We start from the raw sequence: 22072 nt of genomic DNA on the forward strand, positions 1-22072 counted from the left end.
GCTGTGGCAGGCCTGCCACAGAATGTGTAAACTGAATTGTATTACAAATCCAGCGAGCAATCGTCTGCTTAGAAGCAGGAGCACCCATCTTGTTGGGTGCATACAGGCTAAACAGCGAGTCAGATTTTCTGACTCCAGCCTTCCTGGAAACATATTTTTCAGGGCCCTGACAACGTCAAGTAACTTGGAGTCCTCCAAGTCCCTAGTACCCGCAGGTACCACAATAGGTTGGTTCATGTGAAAAACAGAAAACACCTTAAGGAGAAATTGAGGACGAGTCCTCAATTCTGCCCTGTCAGAATGAAAAATTAAGTAAGGGCTTTATATATGATAAAGCCGCCAATTCTGACACACGCCTGGCTGAAGCCAGGGCTAATAGCATCGTCACCTTTCATGTGAGATATTTTAAGTCCACAGTGGTGAGTGGTTCAAACCAATGTGACTTTAGGAAACTCAAAACAACATTGAGATCCCAAGGTGCCACTGGGGCACAAAAGGAGGCTGTATATGCAGTACCCCTTTTACAAACATCTGAACGTCAGGCACTAAAGCCAGTTCTTTCTGGAAGAAATTCGACAGGGCCGAAATTTGAACCTTAATGGACCCTAATTTTAGGCCCATAGACAGTCCTGTTTTCAGGAAATGTAGGAAACGACCCAGTTGGAATTCCTCTGTAGGGGCCTTCTTGGCCTCACACCACGCAACATATCTTCGCCAAATGCGGTGAAAATGTTTTGCGGTTACATCCTTCCTGTCTTCGACCAGGGTAGGGATGACTTCATCTGGAATGCCCTTTCAGGATCCGGCGTTCAACCGCCATGCCGTCAAACGCGGCAAGTCTTGGAACAGACAAGGCCCCTGCTGGAGCAGGTCCTTTCTTAAAGGTAGAGGCCACGGGTCTTCCGTGAACATCTCTTGAAGTTTCGGGTACCAAGTCCTTCTTGGCCAATCCGGAACCACGAGTATCATTCTTACTCATCTCCCTCTTATGATTCTCAGTACTTTTTGTATGAGAGGCATAGGAGGGAACACATACTCTGACTGGTACATCCACAGTGTTACCAGAGCGTCCACCGCTATTGCCTGAGGGTCCCTTGACCTGGCGCAATATCTAGTTTTTTGTTCAGGCGGGACGCCATCATGTCCACCTTTGGTTTTTCACAACGGTTTACAATCATGTGGAAGACTTCCCGATGAAGTCCCCACTCTCCCGGGTGGAGGTCATGCCTGCTGAGGAAGTCTGCTTCCCAGTTTTCCACTCCCGGAATGAACACTGCTGAGAGTGTTATCACATGATTTTTCGCCCAGCGAAGAATCCTTGCAGTTTCTGCCATTTCCCTCCTGCTTCTTGTGCCGCCCTGTCTGTTTACGTGGGCGACTGCCGTGATGTTGTCCCACTGGATCAATACCGGCTGACCTTGAAGCAGAGGTCTTGCTAAGCTTAGAGCATTGTAAATTGCCCTTAGCTCCAGTATATTTATGTGGAGAGAAGTCTCCAGACTCGATCACACTCTCTGGAAATTTTTTCCTTGTGTGACTGCTCCCCAGCCACTCAGGCTGGCATCCGTGGTCACCAGGACCCAGTCCTGAATGTCGAATCTGCGGCCCTTTCATAGATGAGCACTCTGCAGCCACCGCAGAAGAAACACCCTTGTCCTTGGAAACAGGGTTATCCGCTGATGCATCTGAAGATGCGATCCGGACCATTTTTCCAGCAGATCCCACGGAAAGGTTCTTGCGTGAAATCTACCGAATGGGATCGCTTTGTAAGAAACCACCATTTTTCACAGGATCCTTGTGCAATGATGCACTGATACTTTTCCTGGTTTTAGGAGGTTCCTGACTAGCTCGGATAACTCCCTGGCTTTCTTCTCCGGGAGAAAACATCCTTTTCTGGACTGTGTCCAGAATCATCCCTAGGAACAGTAGACGTGTCGTCGGAAAAAACTGCGATTTTGGAATATTTAGAATCCACTCGTGCTGTCGTAGAACTACTTAAGATAGTGCTACTCCGACCTCCAACTGTTCTCTGGACCTTGCCCTTATCAGGAAAGCGTCCATATTTCTTTTAAGAAGAATCATCATTTCGGCCATTACCTTGGTAAAGACCCGGGGTGCCGTGGACAATCCAAACGGCAGCGTCTGAACTGATAGTGACAGTTCTGTACCACGAACCTGAGGTACCCTTGGTGAGAAGGGCAAATTTGGACATGTAGGTAAGCGTCCCTGATATCCAGTGACACCATATCGTCCCCTTCTTCCTGGTTCGCTATCACTGCTCTGAGTGACTCCATCTTGATTTGAACGCTTGTATGTAAGTGTTCAAATATTTCAGATCTCACCTAGCCGTCTGGCTTCAGTACCACAATATAGTGTGGAATAATACCCCTTCCCTTGTTGTAGAAGGGGTACTTTGATTATCACCTGCTGGGAATACAGCCTGTGAATTGTTCCCAATACTGCCTCCCTGTCGGAGGGAGACGTTGGTAAAGCAGACTTCAGGAACTTGTGAGGGGGAGACGTCTCGAATTTCCAATGTACACCTGGGATACTACGTGTAGGATCCAGGAATCCACTTGTGAGTGAGCCCACTGCGTGCTGAAACTCTTGAGATGACCCCCTACCGCACCTGAGTCCGCTTGTACGGCCCCAGCGTCATGCTGCAGACTTGGCAGAAGCTGTGGAGGGCTTCTGTTCCTGGGAATGGGCTGCCTGCTGCAGTCTTCTTCCCTTTCCTCTACCCCTGGGCAGATATGACTGGCCCTTTTGCCCGCCTGCCCTTATGGGGACGAAAGGACTGAGACTGAAAAGACTGTGTCCTTTTCTGCTGAGATGTGACTTGGGGTAACAAAAGGTGGATTATTCAGCTGTTGCCATGGCCACCAGGTCCGATGGACCGCCCCTTTATACGGCAATACTTCCATGTGCCGTCTGGAATCTGCATCACCTGACCACTGTCGTCTGGCAGATATGGACATCACATTTACTCTTGATGCCAGAATGCAAATATCCCTCTGCGCATCTCGCATATATAGAAATGCATCCTTAAAATGCTCTATAGTCAATAAAATCTTGTCCCTGTCAAGGGTATCAATATTTTCAGTCAGGAAATCCGACCAAGCCCCCTCAGCGCTGCACATCCAGGCTGAGGCGATTGCTGGTCGTAGTATAACACCAGTATATGTGTATATACTTTTAGGATATTTTTCAGCTTCCTATCAGCTGGCTCCTTGAGGGCTGCCGTATCTGGAGACGGTAACGCCACTTGTTTTTATAAGCGTGTGAGCGCCTTATTCACCCTAAGGTGTGTTTCCCAACTCGCCCTAACTTCTGGCGGGAAAGGGTATACCGCCAATAATTTTCTATCGGAGGAAACCCACGTATCATCACACACTTCATTTAATTTATCTGATTCAGGAAAAACTACAAGTAGTTTATTCACACCCTACATAATACCCTTATTTGTGGTACTTGTAGTATCAGAAATATGTAACACCTCCTTCATTGCCCTTAACATGAAACGTATGGCCCTAAAGGAAAATACGTTTGTTTCTTCACCGTCGACACTGGAGTCAGTGTCCGTGTCTGTGTCGACCGACTGAGGTAAATGGGCGTTTTTACAAGCCCCTGACGGTGTCTGAGACGCCTGGACAGGTACTAATTTGTTTGCCGGCCGTCTCATGTCGTCAACCGACCTTGCAGCGTGTTGACATTATCACGTAATTCCTAAATAAGCCATCCATTCCAGTGTCGACTCCCTAGAGAGTGACATCACCAATACAGGCAATTTGCTCCGCCTCCTCACCAACATCGTCCTCCTACATGTCGACACACGTACCGACACACAGCACACACACAGGGAATGCTCTGACAGAGGACAGGACCCCACTAGCCCTTTGGGGAGACAGAGGGAGAGTTTGCCAGCACACACCAAAAACGCTATAATTATACAGGGACAACCCCTTATACAAGTGTTTTCCCTTATAGCATTTTTATATATGTAATCATATCGCCAAATAAGTGCCCCCCCTCTCTGTTTTAACCCTGTTTCTGTAGTGCAGTGCAGGGGAGAGCCTGGGAGCCTTCCTCACAGCAGAGCTGAGCAGGAAAATGGCGCCGTGTGCTGAGGAGAATAGGCCCCGCCCCCTTTTCGGCGGGCTCTTCTCCCGGAGTTTGTGAGATCTGGCAGGGGTTAAATACATCCATATAGCCTCAAGGGCTATATGTGATGTATTTTAGCCATAAAAAGGTATTATACATTGCTGCCCAGGGCGCCCCCCCCCCAGCGCCCTGCACCCTCAGTGACAGTTGGTGAAGTGTGCTGACAACAATGGCGCACAGCTGCAGTGCTGTGCGCTACCTTATGAAGACTGAAAGTCTTCTGCCGCCTGTTTCTGGACCTCTTCAACTTCGGCATCTGCAAGGGGGGTCGGCGGCACGGCTCCGGGACCGGGACCGGACTCCATGGCTGGGCCTGTGTTCGATCCCTCTGGAGCTAATGGTGTCCAGTAGCCTAAGAAGCAAATCCATCCTGCACGCAGGTGAGTTTACTTCTCTCCCCTAAGTCCCTCGTAGCAGTGAGCCTGTTGCCAGCAGGTCTCACTGAAAATAAAAAACCTAACTTAAACTTTTATTCTAAGCAGCTCAGGAGAGCCACCTAGATTGCACCCTTCTCGTCGGGCACAAAAATCTAACTGAGGCTTGGAGGAGGGTCATAGGGGGAGGAGCCAGTGCACACCACCTGATCCTAAAGCTTTTATTATTGTGCCCTGTCTCCTGCGGAGCCGCTATATCCCCATGGTCCTGACGGAGTCCCCAGCATCCACTAGGACGTCGGAGAAAATAGTTTCCTTATCCATTGTATCCATATCAGCAGATAAGGTATCAGTCCACGCTATTACAGCACTACAAACCCAAGCCGACGCTATTGCCGGTCTGAGTAATGTACCAGTATCTGTGTAAATTGACTTCAAGGTAGTCTCCTGCTTGCGATCAGCAGGATCCCTGAGGGTTGCGGTATCCTGAGACGGCAGCACCACATTTTTGGAAAGGCGTGTCAACGCTTTGTCCACCCTTGGGGAGGATTCCCACCGTATCCTGTCCTTAATCGGGAAAGGATACGCCATAAGAATCCTTTTGGGAATCTGCAGTTTCTTGTCTGGAGTTTCCCAAGCACTCTCAAATAACTCATTTAGTTCATATGAAGGTGGAAAAGTAACCTCAGGCTTCTTTTCTTTAAACATGTGGACCCTCGTGTTAGGTACAGAGGGGTCATCTGTGATATGTAGCACATCCCTTATAGCCATAATCATATAATGAATACTTTTAGCCAATTTTGGCTGCAACCTCGCATCATCATAGTCGACACTGAAGTCAGAATCCGTGTCGGTATCCGTGTCTACTACTGGAGAAAGTGGACGTTTTTGAGACCCAGACGGCCCCTGTGACATAGGGAAAGGCAGGGTATCACCCCCTGTACATTCCCTGGACTCTGCTTTGTCCAACCGTTTGTGCAATAAATTCACATTTGCATTTAAAACATTCCACATATCCAACCAGTCAGGTGTCGGCGTTGCCGACGGGGACACCACACTCATGCGCTCCACCTCATCCCTAGAAGAGCCTTCCGCTTCCGACATGCCGACACCCCACACACTCAGGGAAATCTCTAATCTGGAGACAGTTCCCCCACCAGGCCCTATGGAGAGACAGAGAGAGAGTCTGCCAGCACACACCCAGCGCCAATAACCCTGGTAAAAAATACCCAAATAAAGCACTTATATATATATATATATATATATATATATATATATATATATATATATATATATACACACACACACACACACTGCGCCAAATAAGTGCCCCCCCCCCCCCCTTCTTTAAAACCCTCTGTCACCGGTGATCAGCAGGGGAGAGTCCGGGGAGCCAGCTTCTCAGCGTGTGCTGTGGAGGAAAATGGCGCTGGTGAGTGCTGAGGGACAAGCTCAGCCTCCTCAGCGGCGGGCTTCGGTCCCGCTCTATTTTAAACAAACTGGCGGGGATCTCTTAAATATACCACAACCAAGTGTATATACAGTATTTAGCCAGACCTAGAGGTTTTAACATTGCTGCCCAGGGCGCCCCCCCTGCGCCCTACACCCAACAGTGTGCGCTGTGTGTGTTCTGTGTGGGAGCAATGGCGCGCAGCGTTACCGCTGCGCGTTACCTCAGTAAAGCTCTGAAGTCTTCTGCCGCCTCTGAAGTCTTCTATCTTCTCATACTCACCCGGCTTCTATCTTCCGGCTCTGCGAGGAGGACGGCGGCGCGGCTCCCGGACGAACCCGCGAGGGGAGACCTGCGTTCTGACTCCCTGTGGAGCTAATGGTGTCCAGTAGCCTAAGAAACAGAGCCTAACATTTAAGTAGGTCTGCTTCTCTCTCCTCAGTCCCACGATGCAGGGAGCCTGTTGCCAGCAGGTCTCCCTGAACATAAAAAAAACCTAACAAAATACTTTTATTCCAGGAAGCTCAGGAGAGCTCCCTGTAGTGCACCCAGTCTCCTCTGGGCACAGTATTAAACTGAGGTCTGGAGGAGGGGCATAGAGGGAGGAGCCAGTGCACACCCATACCTAAAGTTCTTTTTAGTGTCCATGTCTCCTGCGGAGCCCGCCTATTCCCCATGGTCCTTACGGAGTCCCCAGCATCCTCTAGGACGTAAGAGAAATTCAGTTGATTGGACATTATTTGGAAAGGCACACACCTGTCTATATAAAGGTCCACACTTGACAGTGCATGTCTGAGCATAAACCAAGCATGAAGTCAGGAATTGTCTGTAGACATCCGAGACATGATTGTCTCCAGGCACAAGTCCGGGCATGGGTACAGAAAAATATCTGCTGCTTTGAAAGTCCCAATGAGCACAGTGGCCTCCATCATCCATAAATAGAAGAAGTTCGGAACCATTAGGACTCTTCCTAAAGCTGGCCGGCCGTCTAAACTGATCAATTGGGGGAGAAAGGCCCTTGTCGGGGAGGTGACCAAGAACCTGATGGTCACTCTGTCAGAGCTGCAGCATTCCTCTGTGGAGAGGGGCGAACCTTCCAGAAGGACAACCATCTCTGCAGCAATCCACCCAATCAGGTCTGTATGGTAGAGTGACCAGACAGAAGCCACTTCTTAGTAAAAAGCACATGGCAGCCCGCCTGGAGTTTGCCAAAATGCACCTGAAGGACTCTCAGACCATGAGAAACAAAATTCTCTGGTCTGATGAGACACAGATTGAACTCTTTGGCGTGAATGCCAGGCATCATGTTTGGAGGAAACCAGGCACCACTCATCACCAGGCCAATACCATCCCTACAGTGAAGCATGGTGGTGGCAGCATCATGCTGTGGGGATGTTTTTCAGCGGCAGGAACTGGGAGACTAGTCAGGATAGAGGGAAAGATGAATGCAGCAAATACAGAGACATACTGGATGAAAACCTGCTCCAGAGCGCATTTGACCTCAGACTGGGGCGATGGTTCGTCTTTCAGCAGGACAACGACCCTAAGCACACAGCCAAGATAACAAAAGGAGTGGCTTCCAGACAACTCTGTGAATGTCCTTGAGTGGCCCAGCCAGAGCCCAGACTTGAATCCGATTGAACATCTCTGGAGAGACCTGAAAATGGCTATGCACCGACGCTTCCCATCCAACCTCATGGAGCTTGAGAGGTGCTGCAAAGAGGAATGGGCGAAACTGCCCAAAGACAGGTGTGCCAAGTTTGTGGCATCATATTCAAAAAGACTTGAGGCTGTAATTGCTGCCAAAGGTGCATCAACAAAGTATTGAGCAAAGTCTGAATACTTATGTACATGTGATTTTAGTTTTTTTTTTTAAATAAATTTGCAAAAATATCAAAAAAACTTTTTTCATGTGGTCATTATGGGGTATTGAGTGTAGAATTTTGAGAGAAAAAAATGCATTTATGCCAGTTTGGAACAAGGCTGTAACATAACAAAATGAAGCGCTGTGAACACTTTCCGGATACACAGGCAATACAGCAGAGAAACACACACTGCATTACTATGCTTCCGACAACTATCACCTGTTCCAACTTATTTATATGACAGACGTCCTTTTTAAATGTCACAAAGCTGTTTTGTGTGTCCTTCCTTTGCACTTGCAATTCCCGATCTACAAGTTAATTCCACTATTCTTAATAGTCATTTTATCATGGTCTGCAATGCATGAATAATATACATGGGAATGAAAGCAAGAAAAGATCCCAGTTTATATTAATATACATTAAAGACCATGGGGAGGGGGGTGTAATAGGGGATGAGAATCAGAAGTGAGAGATCTCCTGCTTTGTTTTTTTAAAGTAGCACTCATTTACATGGCAAAATCAACCTCGTTTTGCCACGTAAATGATTGCCACTTTAACAAAACAGTAGAACTCTCCCAAAAATAAGATTTTACTTACCGATAAATCTATTTCTCGTAGTCCGTAGTGGATGCTGGGGACTCCGTCAGGACCATGGGGAATTAGCGGCTCCGCAGGAGACAGGGCACAAAACTAAAGCTTTAGGATCAGGTGGTGTGTACTGGCTCCTCCCCCTATGACCCTCCTCCAAGCCTCAGTTAGGATACTGTGCCCGGACGAGCGTACACAATAAGGAAGGATATTGAATCCCGGGTAAGACTCATACCAGCCACACCAATCACACCGTATAACTTGTGATCTGAACCCAGTTAACAGTATGACAAACGTAGGAGCCTCTGAACAGACGGCTCACAACAATAACAACCCGATTTTTTTGTAACAACAACTATGTACAAGTATTGCAGACAATCCGCACTTGGGATGGGCGCCCAGCATCCACTACGGACTACGAGAAATAGATTTATCGGTAAGTAAAATCTTATTTTCTCTGACGTCCTAAGTGGATGCTGGGGACTCCGTCAGGACCATGGGGATTATACCAAAGCTTCCAAACGGGCGGGAGAGTGCGGATGACTCTGCAGCACCGAGTGAGAGAACTCCAGGTCCTCCTCAGCCAGGGTATCAAATTTGTAGAATTTTACAAACGTATTTGCTCCTGACCAAGTAGCAGCTCGGCAAAGTTGTAAAGCCGAGACCCCTCGGGCAGTCGCCCAAGATGAGCCCACCTTCCTTGTGGAATGGGCATTTATATATATTTTGGCTGTGGCAGTCCTGCCACAGAATGTGCAAGCTGAATTGTACTACACATTCAACTAGCAATCGTCTGCTTAGAAGCAAGAGCACCCAGTTTTTTGGGTGCATACAGGATAACAGTAAGTCAGTTTTCCTGACTCCAGCCGTCCTGGAATTCTATATTTTCAGGGCCCTGACAACATCTAGCAACTTGGAGTCCTCCAAGTCTCTAATAGCCGCAGGTACCACAATAAGCTGGTTCAGATGAAACGCTGACACCAACTTAGGGAGAAACTGGGGACGAGTCCGCAGCTCTGCCCTGTCCGAATGGACAATCAGATATGGGCTTTTGTGAGACAAAGCCGCCAATTCTGACACTCGCCTGGCCGAGGCCAGGGCCAACATCATGGTCACTTTCCATGTGAGATATTTCAAATCCACAGATTTGAGCGGTTTAAACCAACGTGATTTGAGGAATCCCAGGACTACGTTGAGATCCCACAGTGCCACTGGAGGCACAAAAGGGGGTTGTATATGCAGTACTCCCTTGTCAAATTTCTGGACTTCAGGAACTGAAGCCAATTCTTTCTGGAAGAAAATCGACAGGGCCGAAATTTGAACCTTAATGGACCCCAATTTGAGGCCCATAGACATTCCTGTTTGCAGGAAATGCAGGAATCGACAGAGTTGAAATTTCTTCGTGGGGCCTTCCTGGCCTCACACCACGCAACATATTTTCGCCACATGTGGTGATAATGTTGTGCGGTCACCTCCTTCCTGGCTTTGACCAGGGTAGGAATGACCTCTTCCGGAATGCCTTTTTCCCTTAGGATCCGGCGTTCAACCGCCATGCCGTCAAACGCAGCTGCGGTAAGTCTTGGAACAGACATGGTACTTGCTGAAACAAGTCCCTTCTTATCGGCAGAGGTCCTGAGTCCTCTGTGAGCATCTCTTGAAGTTCCGGGTACCAAGTCCTTCTTGGCCCATCCGGAGCCACGAGTATAGTTCTTACTCCTCTACGTCTTATAATTCTCAGTACCTTTGGTATGAGAAGCAGAGGAGGGAACACATACACCGACTGGTACACCCCTGGTGTTACCAGAACGTCCACAGCTATTGCCTGAGGGTCTCTTGACCTGGCGCAATACCTGTCCAGTTTTTTGTTCAGGCGGGACGTCATCATGTCCACCTTTGGTCTTTCCCAACGGTGCACAATCATGTGGAAAAAACTTCTCGATGAAGTCCCCACTCTCCCGGGTGGAGGTCGTGCTGAGGAAGTCTGCTTCCCAGTTGTCCACTCCCGGAAAGAAAACTGCTGACAGTGCTATCACATGATTTTCCGCCCAGCGAAGAATCCTTGCAGTTTCTGCCATTGTCCTCCTGCTTCTTGTGCCGCCCTGTCTGTTTACGTGGGCGACTGCCGTGATGTTGTCCCACTGGATCAATACCGGCTGACCTTGAAGCAGAGGTCTTGCTAAGCTTAGAGCATTGTAAATTGCTCTTAGCTCCAGTATATTTATGCGGAGATAAGTCCCCAGACTTGATCACACTCCCTGGAAATTTTTTCCCTGTGTGACTGTTCCCCAGCCTTTCAAGCTGGAATCCATGGTCACCAGGACCCAGTCCTGAATGCATAACTGTGGCCCTTTAGTAGATGAGCACTCTGCAGCCACCACAGAAGAGACACCCTTGTCCTTGGAGACAGGGTTATCCGCTGATGCATCTGAAGATGCGATCCGGACCATTTGTCCAGCAGATTCCACTGAAAAGTTCTTGCGTGAAATCTGCCGAATGGAATCGCTTCGTAAGAAGCCACCAATTTTCCCAGGACCCTTGTGCAATGATGCACTGACACTTTTCCTGGTTTTTGGAGGTTCCTGACTAGCTCGGATAACTCCCTGGCTTTCTCCTCCGGGAGAAACACCTTTTTCTGGACTGTGTCCAGAATCATCCCTAGGGACAGCAGACGTGTCGTCGGAGACAGCTGCGATTTTGGAATATTTAGAATCCACCCGTGCTGTCGTAGAACTACTTGAGATAGTGCTACTCAGTGTTCTCTGGACCTTGCCCTTATCAGGAGATCGTCCAAGTAAGGGATAATTAAGACGCCTTTTCTTTGAAGAAGAATCATCATTTCGGCCATTACCTTGGTAAAGACCCGGGGTGCCGTGGACAATCCAAACGGCAGCGTCTGAAACTGATAGTGACAGTTTTGTACCACGAACCTGAGGTACCCTTTGTGAGAAGGGCAAATTTGGACATGGAGGTAAGCATCCTTGATGTCCAGGGACACCATATAGTCCCCTTCTTCCTGGTTCGCTATCACTGCTCTGAGTGACTCCATTTAGAATAGGTCTCACCGAGCCGTCTGGCTTCAGTACCACAATATAGTGTGGAATAATACCCCTTTACTTGTTGTAGGAGGGGTACTTTGATTATCACCTGCTGGGAATACAGCTTGTGAGTTGTTTCCAATACTGCCTCCCTGTCGGAGGTAGACGTTGGTAAAGCAAACTTCAGGAACCTGCGAGGGGGAGACGTCTCGAATTTCCAATCTGTACCCCTGGGATACTACTTGTAGGATCCAGGGGTCCACTTGCGAGTGAGCCCACTGCGTGCTGAAACTCTTGAGACGACCCCCCACCGCACCTGTTTTTACGGCCCCAGCGTCATGCTGAGGACTTGGCAGAAGCGGTGGAAGGCTTCTGTTCCTGGGAATGGGCTGCCTGCTGCAGTCTTCTTCCCTTACCTCTATCCCTGGGCAGATATTATGGGGACGAAAGGACTGAGGCTGAAAAGACTATGTCTTTTTCTGCTGAGATGTGACTTGGGGTAAAAAAAGGTGGATTTTCTAGCTGTTGCCGTGGCCACCAGGTCCGATGGACCGACCCCAAATAACTCCTCCCCTTTATACGGCAATACTTCCATGTGCCGTTTGGAATCTGCATCACCTGACCACTGTCGTGTCCATAAACATCGTCTGGCAGATATGGACATCGCACTTACTCTTGATGCCAGAGTTTCGCATATATAGAAATGCATCTTTTAAATGCTCTATAGTCAATAAAATACTGTCCCTGTCAAGGGTATCAATATTTCCAGTCAGGGAATCCGACCAAGCCACCCCAGCGCTGCCCATCCAGGCTGAGGCGATCGCTGGTCGCAGTATAACACCAGTATGTGTGTATATACTTTTAGGATATTTTCCAACCTCCTATCAGTTGGCTCCTTGAGGGCGTCCGTATCTGGAGACGGTAACGCCACTTGTTTTTATAAGCGTGTGAGCGTAATTTTTCTGATTCAGGAAAAACCACATGTAGTTTTTTCACACTCCACATAATACCCTTTTTTGTGGTACTTGTAGTATCAGAAATATGTAACATCTCCTTCATTGCCCTTAACAAGTAACGTGTGGCCCTAAAGGAAAATACGTTTGTTTCTTCACCGTCGACACTGGAGTCAGTGTCCGTGTCTGTGTCGACCGACTGAAGTAAAAAGGACGTTTTAATGCCCCTGACGGTGTTTTAGACGCCTGGACAGGTACTAATTGGTTTGCCGGCCGTCTCATGTCGTCAACCGACCTTGCAGCGTGTTGACATTATCACGTAATTCCTTAAATAAGCCATCCATTCCGGTGTCGACTCCCTAGAGAGTGACATCACCATTACCGGCAATTGCTCCGCCTCCTCACCAACATCGTCCTCATACATGTCGACACACAAGTACCGACACACAGCACACACACAGGGAATGCTCTGATAGAGGACAGGACCCCACTAGCCCTTTGGGGAGACAGAGGGAGAGTTTGCCAGCACACACCAAAAACGCTATATTATACAGGGACAACCTTTATATAAGTGTTTTTCCCTTATAGCATTTTAATATATATATACATATCGCCAAATAAGTGCCCCCCCTCTCTGTTTTAACCCTGTTTCTGTAGTGCAGTGCAGGGGAGAGCCTGGGAGCCTTCCCACCAGCATTTCTGTGAGGGAAAATGGCGCTGTGTGCTGAGGAGAATAGGCCCCGCCCCCTTTTCGGCGGGCTTCTTCTCCCGTTTTTCTGAGACCTGGCAGGGGTTAAATACATCCATATAGCCTCCAGGGGCTATATGTGATGTATTTTTAGCCAGAATAAGGTATTATACATTGCTGCCCAGGGCGCCCCCAGCAACGCCCTGCACCCTCCGTGACCGTTGGTGTGAAGTGTGTGACAACAATGGCGCACAGCTGCAGTGCTGTGCGCTACCTTCATGAAGACTGAAAAGCCTTCTGCCGCCGGTTTCTGGACCTTCAATCTTCAGCATCTGCAAGGGGGGTCGGCGGCGCGGCTCCGGGACGAACCCCAGGGTGAGACCTGTGTTCCGACTCCCTCTGGAGCTAATGGTGTCCAGTAGCCTAAGAAGCCAATCCATCCTGCACGCAGGTGAGTTGAACTTCTCTCCCCTAAGTCCCTCGATGCAGTGAGCCTGTTGCCAGCAGGACTCACTGAAAATAAGAAACCTAAAAACTTTTTCTAAGCAGCTCCTTAAGAGAGCCACCTAGATTGCACCCTGCTCGGACGGGCACAAAAACCTAACTGAGGCTTGGAGGAGGGTCATAGGGGGAGGAGCCAGTACACACCACCTGATCCTAAAGCTTTAGTTTTGTGCCCTGTCTCCTGCGGAGCCGCTAATTCCCCATGGTCCTGACGGAGTCCCCAGCATCCACTTAGGACGTCAGAGAAATACCTCACTTTCTGATTCTCACACCCTGTTATATTCTCCCCCATATGTTACCAAGCTTGAGATTATACCTGACCTCTAAGGGACACATTTCCACTTCCATCATGACAATAACCCTGATGTATGAGCTAAGGAGGTTTTACTTTATGCTGCTCATTGGCACCAAATATTTGAAAAGACTGGGAAATCTCCTTGCATGAAAATGGCTGTAATTTTTTTTTTTTTTTTACTACAGCAATATTTATCTTCTCTGTTCATGTGCATCATCCAAGGTTATTCTGAAATGCAGTAAAACTTTTTATACAGTAGACAAGTGATGGTCTTCAGTTACTTCTCAGCTAGATTTTATGTTGTCTCCAAATTAAAGCAGACATTAAAGCCAACAGAAAGAGATAAGCAGTAATTTCTGGATTAAAATGTATTTGTCCCCTACATACAGTGAAGGCAGCCATTTTATGTAAGCATTAGTCAGTCGCAATCCAGACACAGAATACAGACAGCGGCATCCCGATGGATTTAGATGGTAAGTACAGGGGTTAGGCACTAGGGAAGGATTAGAGTTGCGGGAGGGGACGGTTAGGGAGAAGGTTAAAATACTTACCAGGAACCGTCGTGACTAATGGTTGGGATTTTTTGTACCTAATCCACTTAGTATTTACACTTTATGCACTTGAATTCTGTAGTGATAATGTATGAACATATAACATACTACAGTATATTGCTTTCTTATACCTTGTTTCCAGTCTTGTTGAAGAACTACAAGAACCAGAGATTCACTTTGAATAAAGGATACTGCACATACTGTATTATCAGTTTTTCTTTATTGTCCTTTGTAAATGTCACAAGGGATCTGCAGAGAAGATTAATACTACTATATCCCGAAACTAGAGCACAACTCCTCCTAATGCGGAGTACACACTGGACTATGTCGCTGACGATGTGCGCTCCCATGCATCGTCATAGACATTGCCAGTGAGGACCATGCTGTTGAATGGAGAATGGCCCCCTCTCTCCACCCCCCCCCCCCTGCAGTAGTTCATCGCTGTCAGCATCTGTATGTGTATATGGCGATGTTGATAGCAGTGGGGCAGGCACCGGCAAGTGCATACACACTTGTTGATGCCGTCAGCGACGTAAGACCATGGGGGATGAGCGGGGCCTTTGCTGCAATCAAGAGCATGGCCCACGCTGGCGATATCGCCTGTTGGACATGCATGTACGGCCGACAGACAATGTCACTGACGACGCATGGGAGCGCGCATAGTCAGCGACATAGTGCATACAAACTAAACGATATCGTGGACGTTGTTTCGGAACCGCTACATTGTCTAGTGTGTACCCAAGTTTAGAGCCATGGCTTGAAAGATACCGATGCAAGAGCACAGGTGACTCAATACCTCAGTGTGTTTGATTTAACAATCTGTGTTTAAGCATTTTAAAATTCTTTAAACTTGGACTTTGAGGACTGGGAGACACTATACCTTTTATTATTTGGCATGCATGAACTGTGCACATTTATATACAGCCATTGCATTTGTTTTTTTATTTCATCTTTATTTACTGAAGAATAACGGCAAGTGATAACAAAATATACAAGTATAAGATAAAAGCCACAAGAACATTCTCGTACGCACTCGTGCTGTGCTATGCTTGCCCACGTAGATTGGGTTATGGGCTGTATATCAATCACTAAAGGTACTAGAGGCCAAATTACACCTATAAAGTGTTTTTCCAAATTGGGACATATAGGTAATATTTCCATTTGCATACTTAAGACTCAATGCGCCTTTTGTTTCATTATCTATCAATTGTAAAATGCAAATAAGGAACTTTCCTCTGAAGTTTGGATTTATTATTGGGTTTGTTCCAAATTGTAAATGCCTGTACATACAGTAATTATCACTATATGCTTCTATACAGATAACACTAAATTGCGAATAATTTGTTTGGAAGAGAACTCCAGTCATTGCACATATTTTAAAAGGAATGCAATACAGGTTGAGTATCCCTTATCCAAAATGCTTGGGACCGGAAGAATTTTGGATATCGGATTTTTCCGTATCTTGGAATAATTGCATCCCATAATGAGATATCATGGTGATGGGACCTAAATCTAAGCACAGAATGCATTTATGTTTCATATACACCTTATACACACAGCCTGAAGGTAATTTTAGCCAGCATTTTTAATAACTTTGTGCATTAAACAAAGTGTGTGTACATTCACACAATTAATTTATGTTTCATATATACCTTTTACACACAGCCTGAAGGTCATTTAATACAATATTTTTATTAACTTTGTGTATTAAACAAAGTTTGTGTACATTGAGCCATCAGAAAATAAATGTTTCACTATCTCACTCTCACTAAAAAAAATCCGTAATTCGGAATATTTGGATATGGGATACTCAACCTGTATTAAAAAGTGTATCTTTGTCTAACTGTGGAGGAACATGTAAACTGCTGCCCTCTACTGGCTAATGGAGCTTATCATATTCAGTTTAGCAGACCATTATTATTATTTATTCTGTCATTTATTAATTCATTGGGGTCAATTCTATTCGGCAACTAAAGAATAGCGCCGGGAATTAGCTCCCAACGCTATTCAATTCTGCTACTAGTTGCCCGCAATTGTCGGGAATTCTTCTCTCATCCCCGGGGGATGAGAGAAGAAACCCGACAAAAGTGCTGCCTCGCGGCCGGCGCGAGGCTGATTCTGTCGGGAATCAGCCTCGCGCCGGGTAGTTAAGTCGGAGAATGCCCGTTCTCCCGACAAAACTACCTGTTAAGTCGGCGAGAACGGAACATCGCCGACTTAACTTTAGCTGAATTGAATAGCGTCGGGAGCTAATTCCCGGCGCTATTCTTTAGTTGCCGAATAGAATTGACCCCATTATCAGTTACTTATATAGCGCAGCATATTCAGCTGTACTTTACAACTGGGAACATATAGTAAGAAACAAGACAAGGTAATAAACAAAAGACATAGAAGAAAAAAAAAAAGACTCCATTTTGGGGGCACACTTCAGAATATGTCCTGGGTTTACTAAATCTAAAGGATTAACAATATAGTAAAATATAACTTTTATTAATCATTGAAAACAAGAATATCTATTTTGAACAGACATGGGCACATATTACACATAAGTACACACACATATATAAAAAAGACCAAAAAAAACTGATGATTAACCAGGCGATTACGGTCACACTAAATTACAAATACTTGTATTGAAACTATATTGCAAAAAATCTCTCAATTGAGAAATATGTTTATATTAATTTTAAACTTTTATTGTCATTATATCAATATCTCAATTGAAAAATAGGTAACAATTGACCAACCACTCTTGGACACGCTCAGGGACGGTGCAAGGTCTCTCTGCACCCTAGGCAACGCTTCAGTCTAGCACCCCCTAACCTACAAACCCCACCACCACCTCTCGGAGGTGAGATGCAGGTGGCCACTAAGTGGACTGGGGTGAATTGCATCATTATACATATACAGAGAAAAAGGACAGCACTCAAGGACTTTTAAAGTGATAAATAAATTGTCACAATATAAGGTCACATACGGTCACAAAATTTTGTGACTTGGTTCACAATATACTTTCACTGTAAAAAACCTTGATTGCCATCTATTCTTTATATACTGTATAATACTGTATATGGGGTCTGGTAGGGATATTTAATTGGGGTTGGGTATGGGATGCCACCGGTGAGAATACTATGTTACTATGTAACAGCGACATCCTGATCATTATAATACGGACTTTCTGAATGACATTAGTTAACCTTTCCCCTTATCCTAACCCTCCCTGCAGCCTAACCCTAACCGGCATACATTCTGGATCTCGGCTGTCGGGATTCTGGAGTCATATTTGTATGCTTCTTATTGTGTTCCATGTCTTCATCTGAAAGTTAATTACTGACCCGCATACAGAGACATCCTTCATTTTTTTGCAAGATGAATTCAGTGGTGCCCTTCAGTGGCCGGCGCCCCTAGGCAGCTGCCTAAAGCTGCCTAATGGTACAGCAGGCCCTGGACACGCTAATAGTGCAGCAATGTGAACACGCCTGCGGCTTTCTTATCTTTCTTCCTATCAGCTATTCCCTGGCCGCTGCCCTCTCATCCACCGTCCGCTGACCTGGAATAGTAGAAGTAGCGAGCGTCAGGTGGAGCTGCACTGCTTTATTTATTTTCCTATAAATGAGTAACAATTAACTTTTACTTTCTGAATGATGTTCTGTGGAAATTGCAGGGTGTATCCACAAGTCGGAATTTAGAGGTGTTTTCAAATTACCTATGCAGTGTTTAGCAACACCTGCACCAATTACCCTGTGTATTAAAGAACTGGCCCCGGTTTATGTTATAGGGGGAGAGTGGAGCTGTTACTCTATAATACCTGTGACCATCTACAGCAGGGGTGGCCACACTTTTGTAGTCTGCGATCTACTTTGAAAGCTAAAAAGCTTTTGTGATCTACCTAGGAGGAATAATAGCGCGCACCGTAGGCGCGCGTGCAAAAAAAAAAGGGCATGGCATAACAAAAAAGTGGGTGCGGTATAACAAAAAAAGGGACGTAGTCTTGCTGCACAGAGTGTAATGACTGCCTCACACGAAATAACACATTGGCCCGCACAGGTAAAAACCTCAAACACATATGCTCCCACAGTGCCAGATACACACATGCCCCTACAGTGCCAGATACACACATGCCCCCACAGTGCCATGTGCCCACAGTGCCAGATATGCCCCCACAGTGCCAGATACAGATATGCCCCCACAGTGCCATGTGCCTACAGTGCTAGATATGACCCCACAGTGCCAGATACAGATATGCCCCCACAGTGCCAGATTATAGATATGCCCCCACAGTGCCATGTGCCCACAGTGCCAGATATGCCCCCACAGTGCCAGATATGACCTCACAGTGCCAGATACAGATATACCCTCACAGTGCCATGTGCCCACAGTGCCAGATATGCCCCCATAGTGCCAGCTTACAGATATGCCCCCACAGTGCCATGTGCCCACAGTGCCAGATATGCCCCCACAGTGCCAGATTACAAATATGCCCCCACAGTGCCATGTGCCCACAGTGCCAGATATGTGCCCACAGTGCCAGATATGACCCCACAGTTTCAGATACAGATATGCCCCCACAGTACCAGATATGACCCCACAGTGCCATGTGCCCACAGTGCTAGATATGCCCCCACAGTGCCAGATTATAGATATGCCCCCACAGTGCCAGATATGCCCCCACAGTGCCATGTGCCCACAGTGCCAGATATGACCCCACAGTGCCAGATTATAGATATGCCCCCACAGTGCCATGTGCCCACAGTGCCAGATATGCCCCCACAGTGCCATGTGCCCGCAGAGCCAGATATGCCCCCACAGTGGTGAGCGCAGAGCGCGCTTCTCCTGCCTGCCGCCCTGTTTTTCAGTCTGATCTCCGGCGGTGACGGCAGCCAGCGTGTATGTCTTAAATAAGGCGCCGGTCCGCGAGCTCTCATTGGCTAACGAACCGGCACCTGATTTGAGCCATACACTCCGCCGTCACTGCCGGAGACCAGACAGGGGGGCAGGGTGGCAGGCAGGAGAGGCGCGGCTTCGGGTGGCTGGGCGGAGGATCGCGATCGACTGGTCGCATGTCCGCGATCGACTGTTTGGCCACCCCTGATCTACAGACTGTTAGTCAATTTTGTTACATAATTTCTGAACATTTGGTATTTGATACATAGGTTCCAGTTTTCATGTGTTATGTTGCAAGTTTGCTGAGAGGGACGTAGCCTTGCTGCACAGAGTGTAATGACTGCCTCACACGAAATAACACATTGGCCCGCACAGGTAAAAACCTCAAACACATATGCTCCCACAGTGCCAGATACAGATATGCCCCCACAGTGCCATGTGCCTACAGTGCTAGATATGACCCCACAGTGCCAGATACAGATATGCCCCCACAGTGCCAGATTATAGATATGCCCCCACAGTGCCATGTGCCCACAGTGCCAGATATGCCCCCACAGTGCCAGATATGACCCCACAGTGCCAGATACAGATATACCCCCACAGTGCCATGTGCCCACAGTGCTAGATATGCCCCATAGTGCCAGTTTACAGATATGCCCCCACAGTGCCAGATATGCCCCCACAGTGCCAGATTACAGATATGCCCCCACAGTGCCATGTGCCCACAGTGCCAGATATGCCCCCACTGTGCCAGATACAGATATGCCCCCACAGTGCCATGTGCCTACAGTGCTAGATATGACCCCACAGTGCCAGATACAGATATGCCCCCACAGTGCCAGATTATAGATATGCCCCCACAGTGCCATGTGCCCACAGTGCCAGATATGACCCCACAGTGCCAGATACAGATATACCCCCACAGTGCCATGTGCCCACAGTGCTAGATATGCCCCCACAGTGCCAGCTTACAGATATGCCCCCACAGTGCCATGTGCCCACAGTGCCAGATATGACCCCACAGTTTCAGATACAGATATGCCCCCACAGTACCAGATATGACCCCACAGTGCCAGATACAGATATGCCCCCACAGTGCCATGTGCCCACAGTGCTAGATATGCCCCCACAGTGCCAGATTATAGATATGCCCCCACAGTGCCAGATATGCCCCCACAGTGCCATGTGCCCACAGTGCCAGATATGACCCCACAGTGCCAGATTATAGATATGCCCCCACAGTGCCATGTGCCCAGTGCCAGATATGCCCCCACAGTGCCATGTGCCCGCAGAGCCAAATATGCCCCCACAGTGCCACATTTGACCCACATTGCCAGATATGCTCCCCACTGAGCCATGTGCCCACAATGCCAGATATGCCCCCATAATAGAGCTCACCGTTACTGTGTGGTGAGCGCAGCGCGCGCTTCTCCTGCCTGCCGCCCTGCTTTTCAGTCTGATCTCCGGCGGTGACGGCAGCCAGCGTGTATGTCTCAAATAAGGCGCCGGTCCGCGAGCTCTCATTGGCTAACGAACCGGCACCTGATTTGAGCCATACACTCCGCCGTCACTGCCGGAGACCAGACAGAGGGGCAGGGCGGCAGGCAGGAGAGGCGCGGCTTCGGGTGGCTGGGCGTAGGATCGCGATCGACTGGTCGCATGTCCGCGATCGCCTGTTTGGCCACCCCTGATCTACAGACTGTCAATTTTGTTACATCATTTCTGAACATTTGGTATTTGATACATAGGTTCCAGTTTTCATGTGTTATGTTGCAAGTTTGCTGAACAAGATACCTACAGTATATGAACGTATCAGTAACAACTATACTAACTTTGGATTTATGGAGTTCTAGCAAGATGATAGCTGGTAATTAACTAACTAAGAGTGGTTGGTCAGTGGTTACCTATTTTTCAATTGAGATATTGATACAATGACAATCAAAGTTTAAAATTAATATAAACATTTCTCAATTGAGAGATTTTTTGCAATAGTGTCAATACAAGTATTTGTAATTTAGTGTGACCGTAATCGCCTGGTTCATCAGCAGGTTTTTTGGTCTTTTTTTATATGTGTGTGTGTACGTATGTGTAATATGTGCCCATGTCTGTCCAAAACAGATATTCCTTGTTTTTAATGATTAATAAAAGTTATATTTTACAATATTGTTAATCCTTCAGATTTAGTAAACCCTGGACATATTCTGAAGTGTGCCCCCAAAATAGAGTCTTCTTTTTTTCTTCTATGTCATTCGTTAATCCTCTGACTCTGGGGAGCAACACCAACCCTCATTAATTTCTTGAATGGTATTACAATTCTTTCAGTATAAGTATTAGAGGCATTTGGTAAATTACTAATTTAAATCTCTGTTGATAGTATAAAACTATACCTTGTGGTCAGTTTCGTCAGAGAGTGATCTTGTTGCGGATATCTCACAATTTTTGTTTCCTTCAAGGTAATAAACAGACAAAGAGGGTAAGGTGTGTGTGTGTGTGTGTGTGTGTGTGTGTGTGTGTGTATAATACACACACTGCTCAAAAATATAAAGGGAACACTTAAACAACACAATGTAACTCCAAGTCAATCACACTTCTGTGAAATCAAACTGTCCACTTCAGAAGCAACACTGATTGACAATCAATTTCACATGCTGTTGTGCAAATGGAATAGACAACAGGTGGGAATTATAGTCAATTAGCAAGACACCCCCAATAAAGGAGTTGCTC

General features: G+C 47.0%; 1 protein-coding gene across 3 annotated transcripts in view; it reads right to left on the reverse strand.

Annotated features, from left to right (window-relative positions):
• The window catches only part of CFAP97 (cilia and flagella associated protein 97), a 170509-nt gene that overhangs the window by 39507 nt on the left and 108930 nt on the right, over positions 1-22072 (reverse strand). The window contains exon 6 of one of the 3 annotated variants that reach the window (XM_063920750.1): positions 21736-21794. The exons of the other annotated variants lie outside the window; for them this stretch is intronic. Within the exon in view, the coding sequence (XP_063776820.1) occupies positions 21736-21794 (59 nt within the window). The remainder of the gene's footprint in view (positions 1-21735; positions 21795-22072) is intronic. 3 annotated transcript variants of the gene reach the window in all.

This window comes from Pseudophryne corroboree, chromosome 1 (genome assembly GCF_028390025.1).
Source record: "Pseudophryne corroboree isolate aPseCor3 chromosome 1, aPseCor3.hap2, whole genome shotgun sequence".
Taxonomy (NCBI): domain Eukaryota; kingdom Metazoa; phylum Chordata; class Amphibia; order Anura; family Myobatrachidae; genus Pseudophryne; species Pseudophryne corroboree.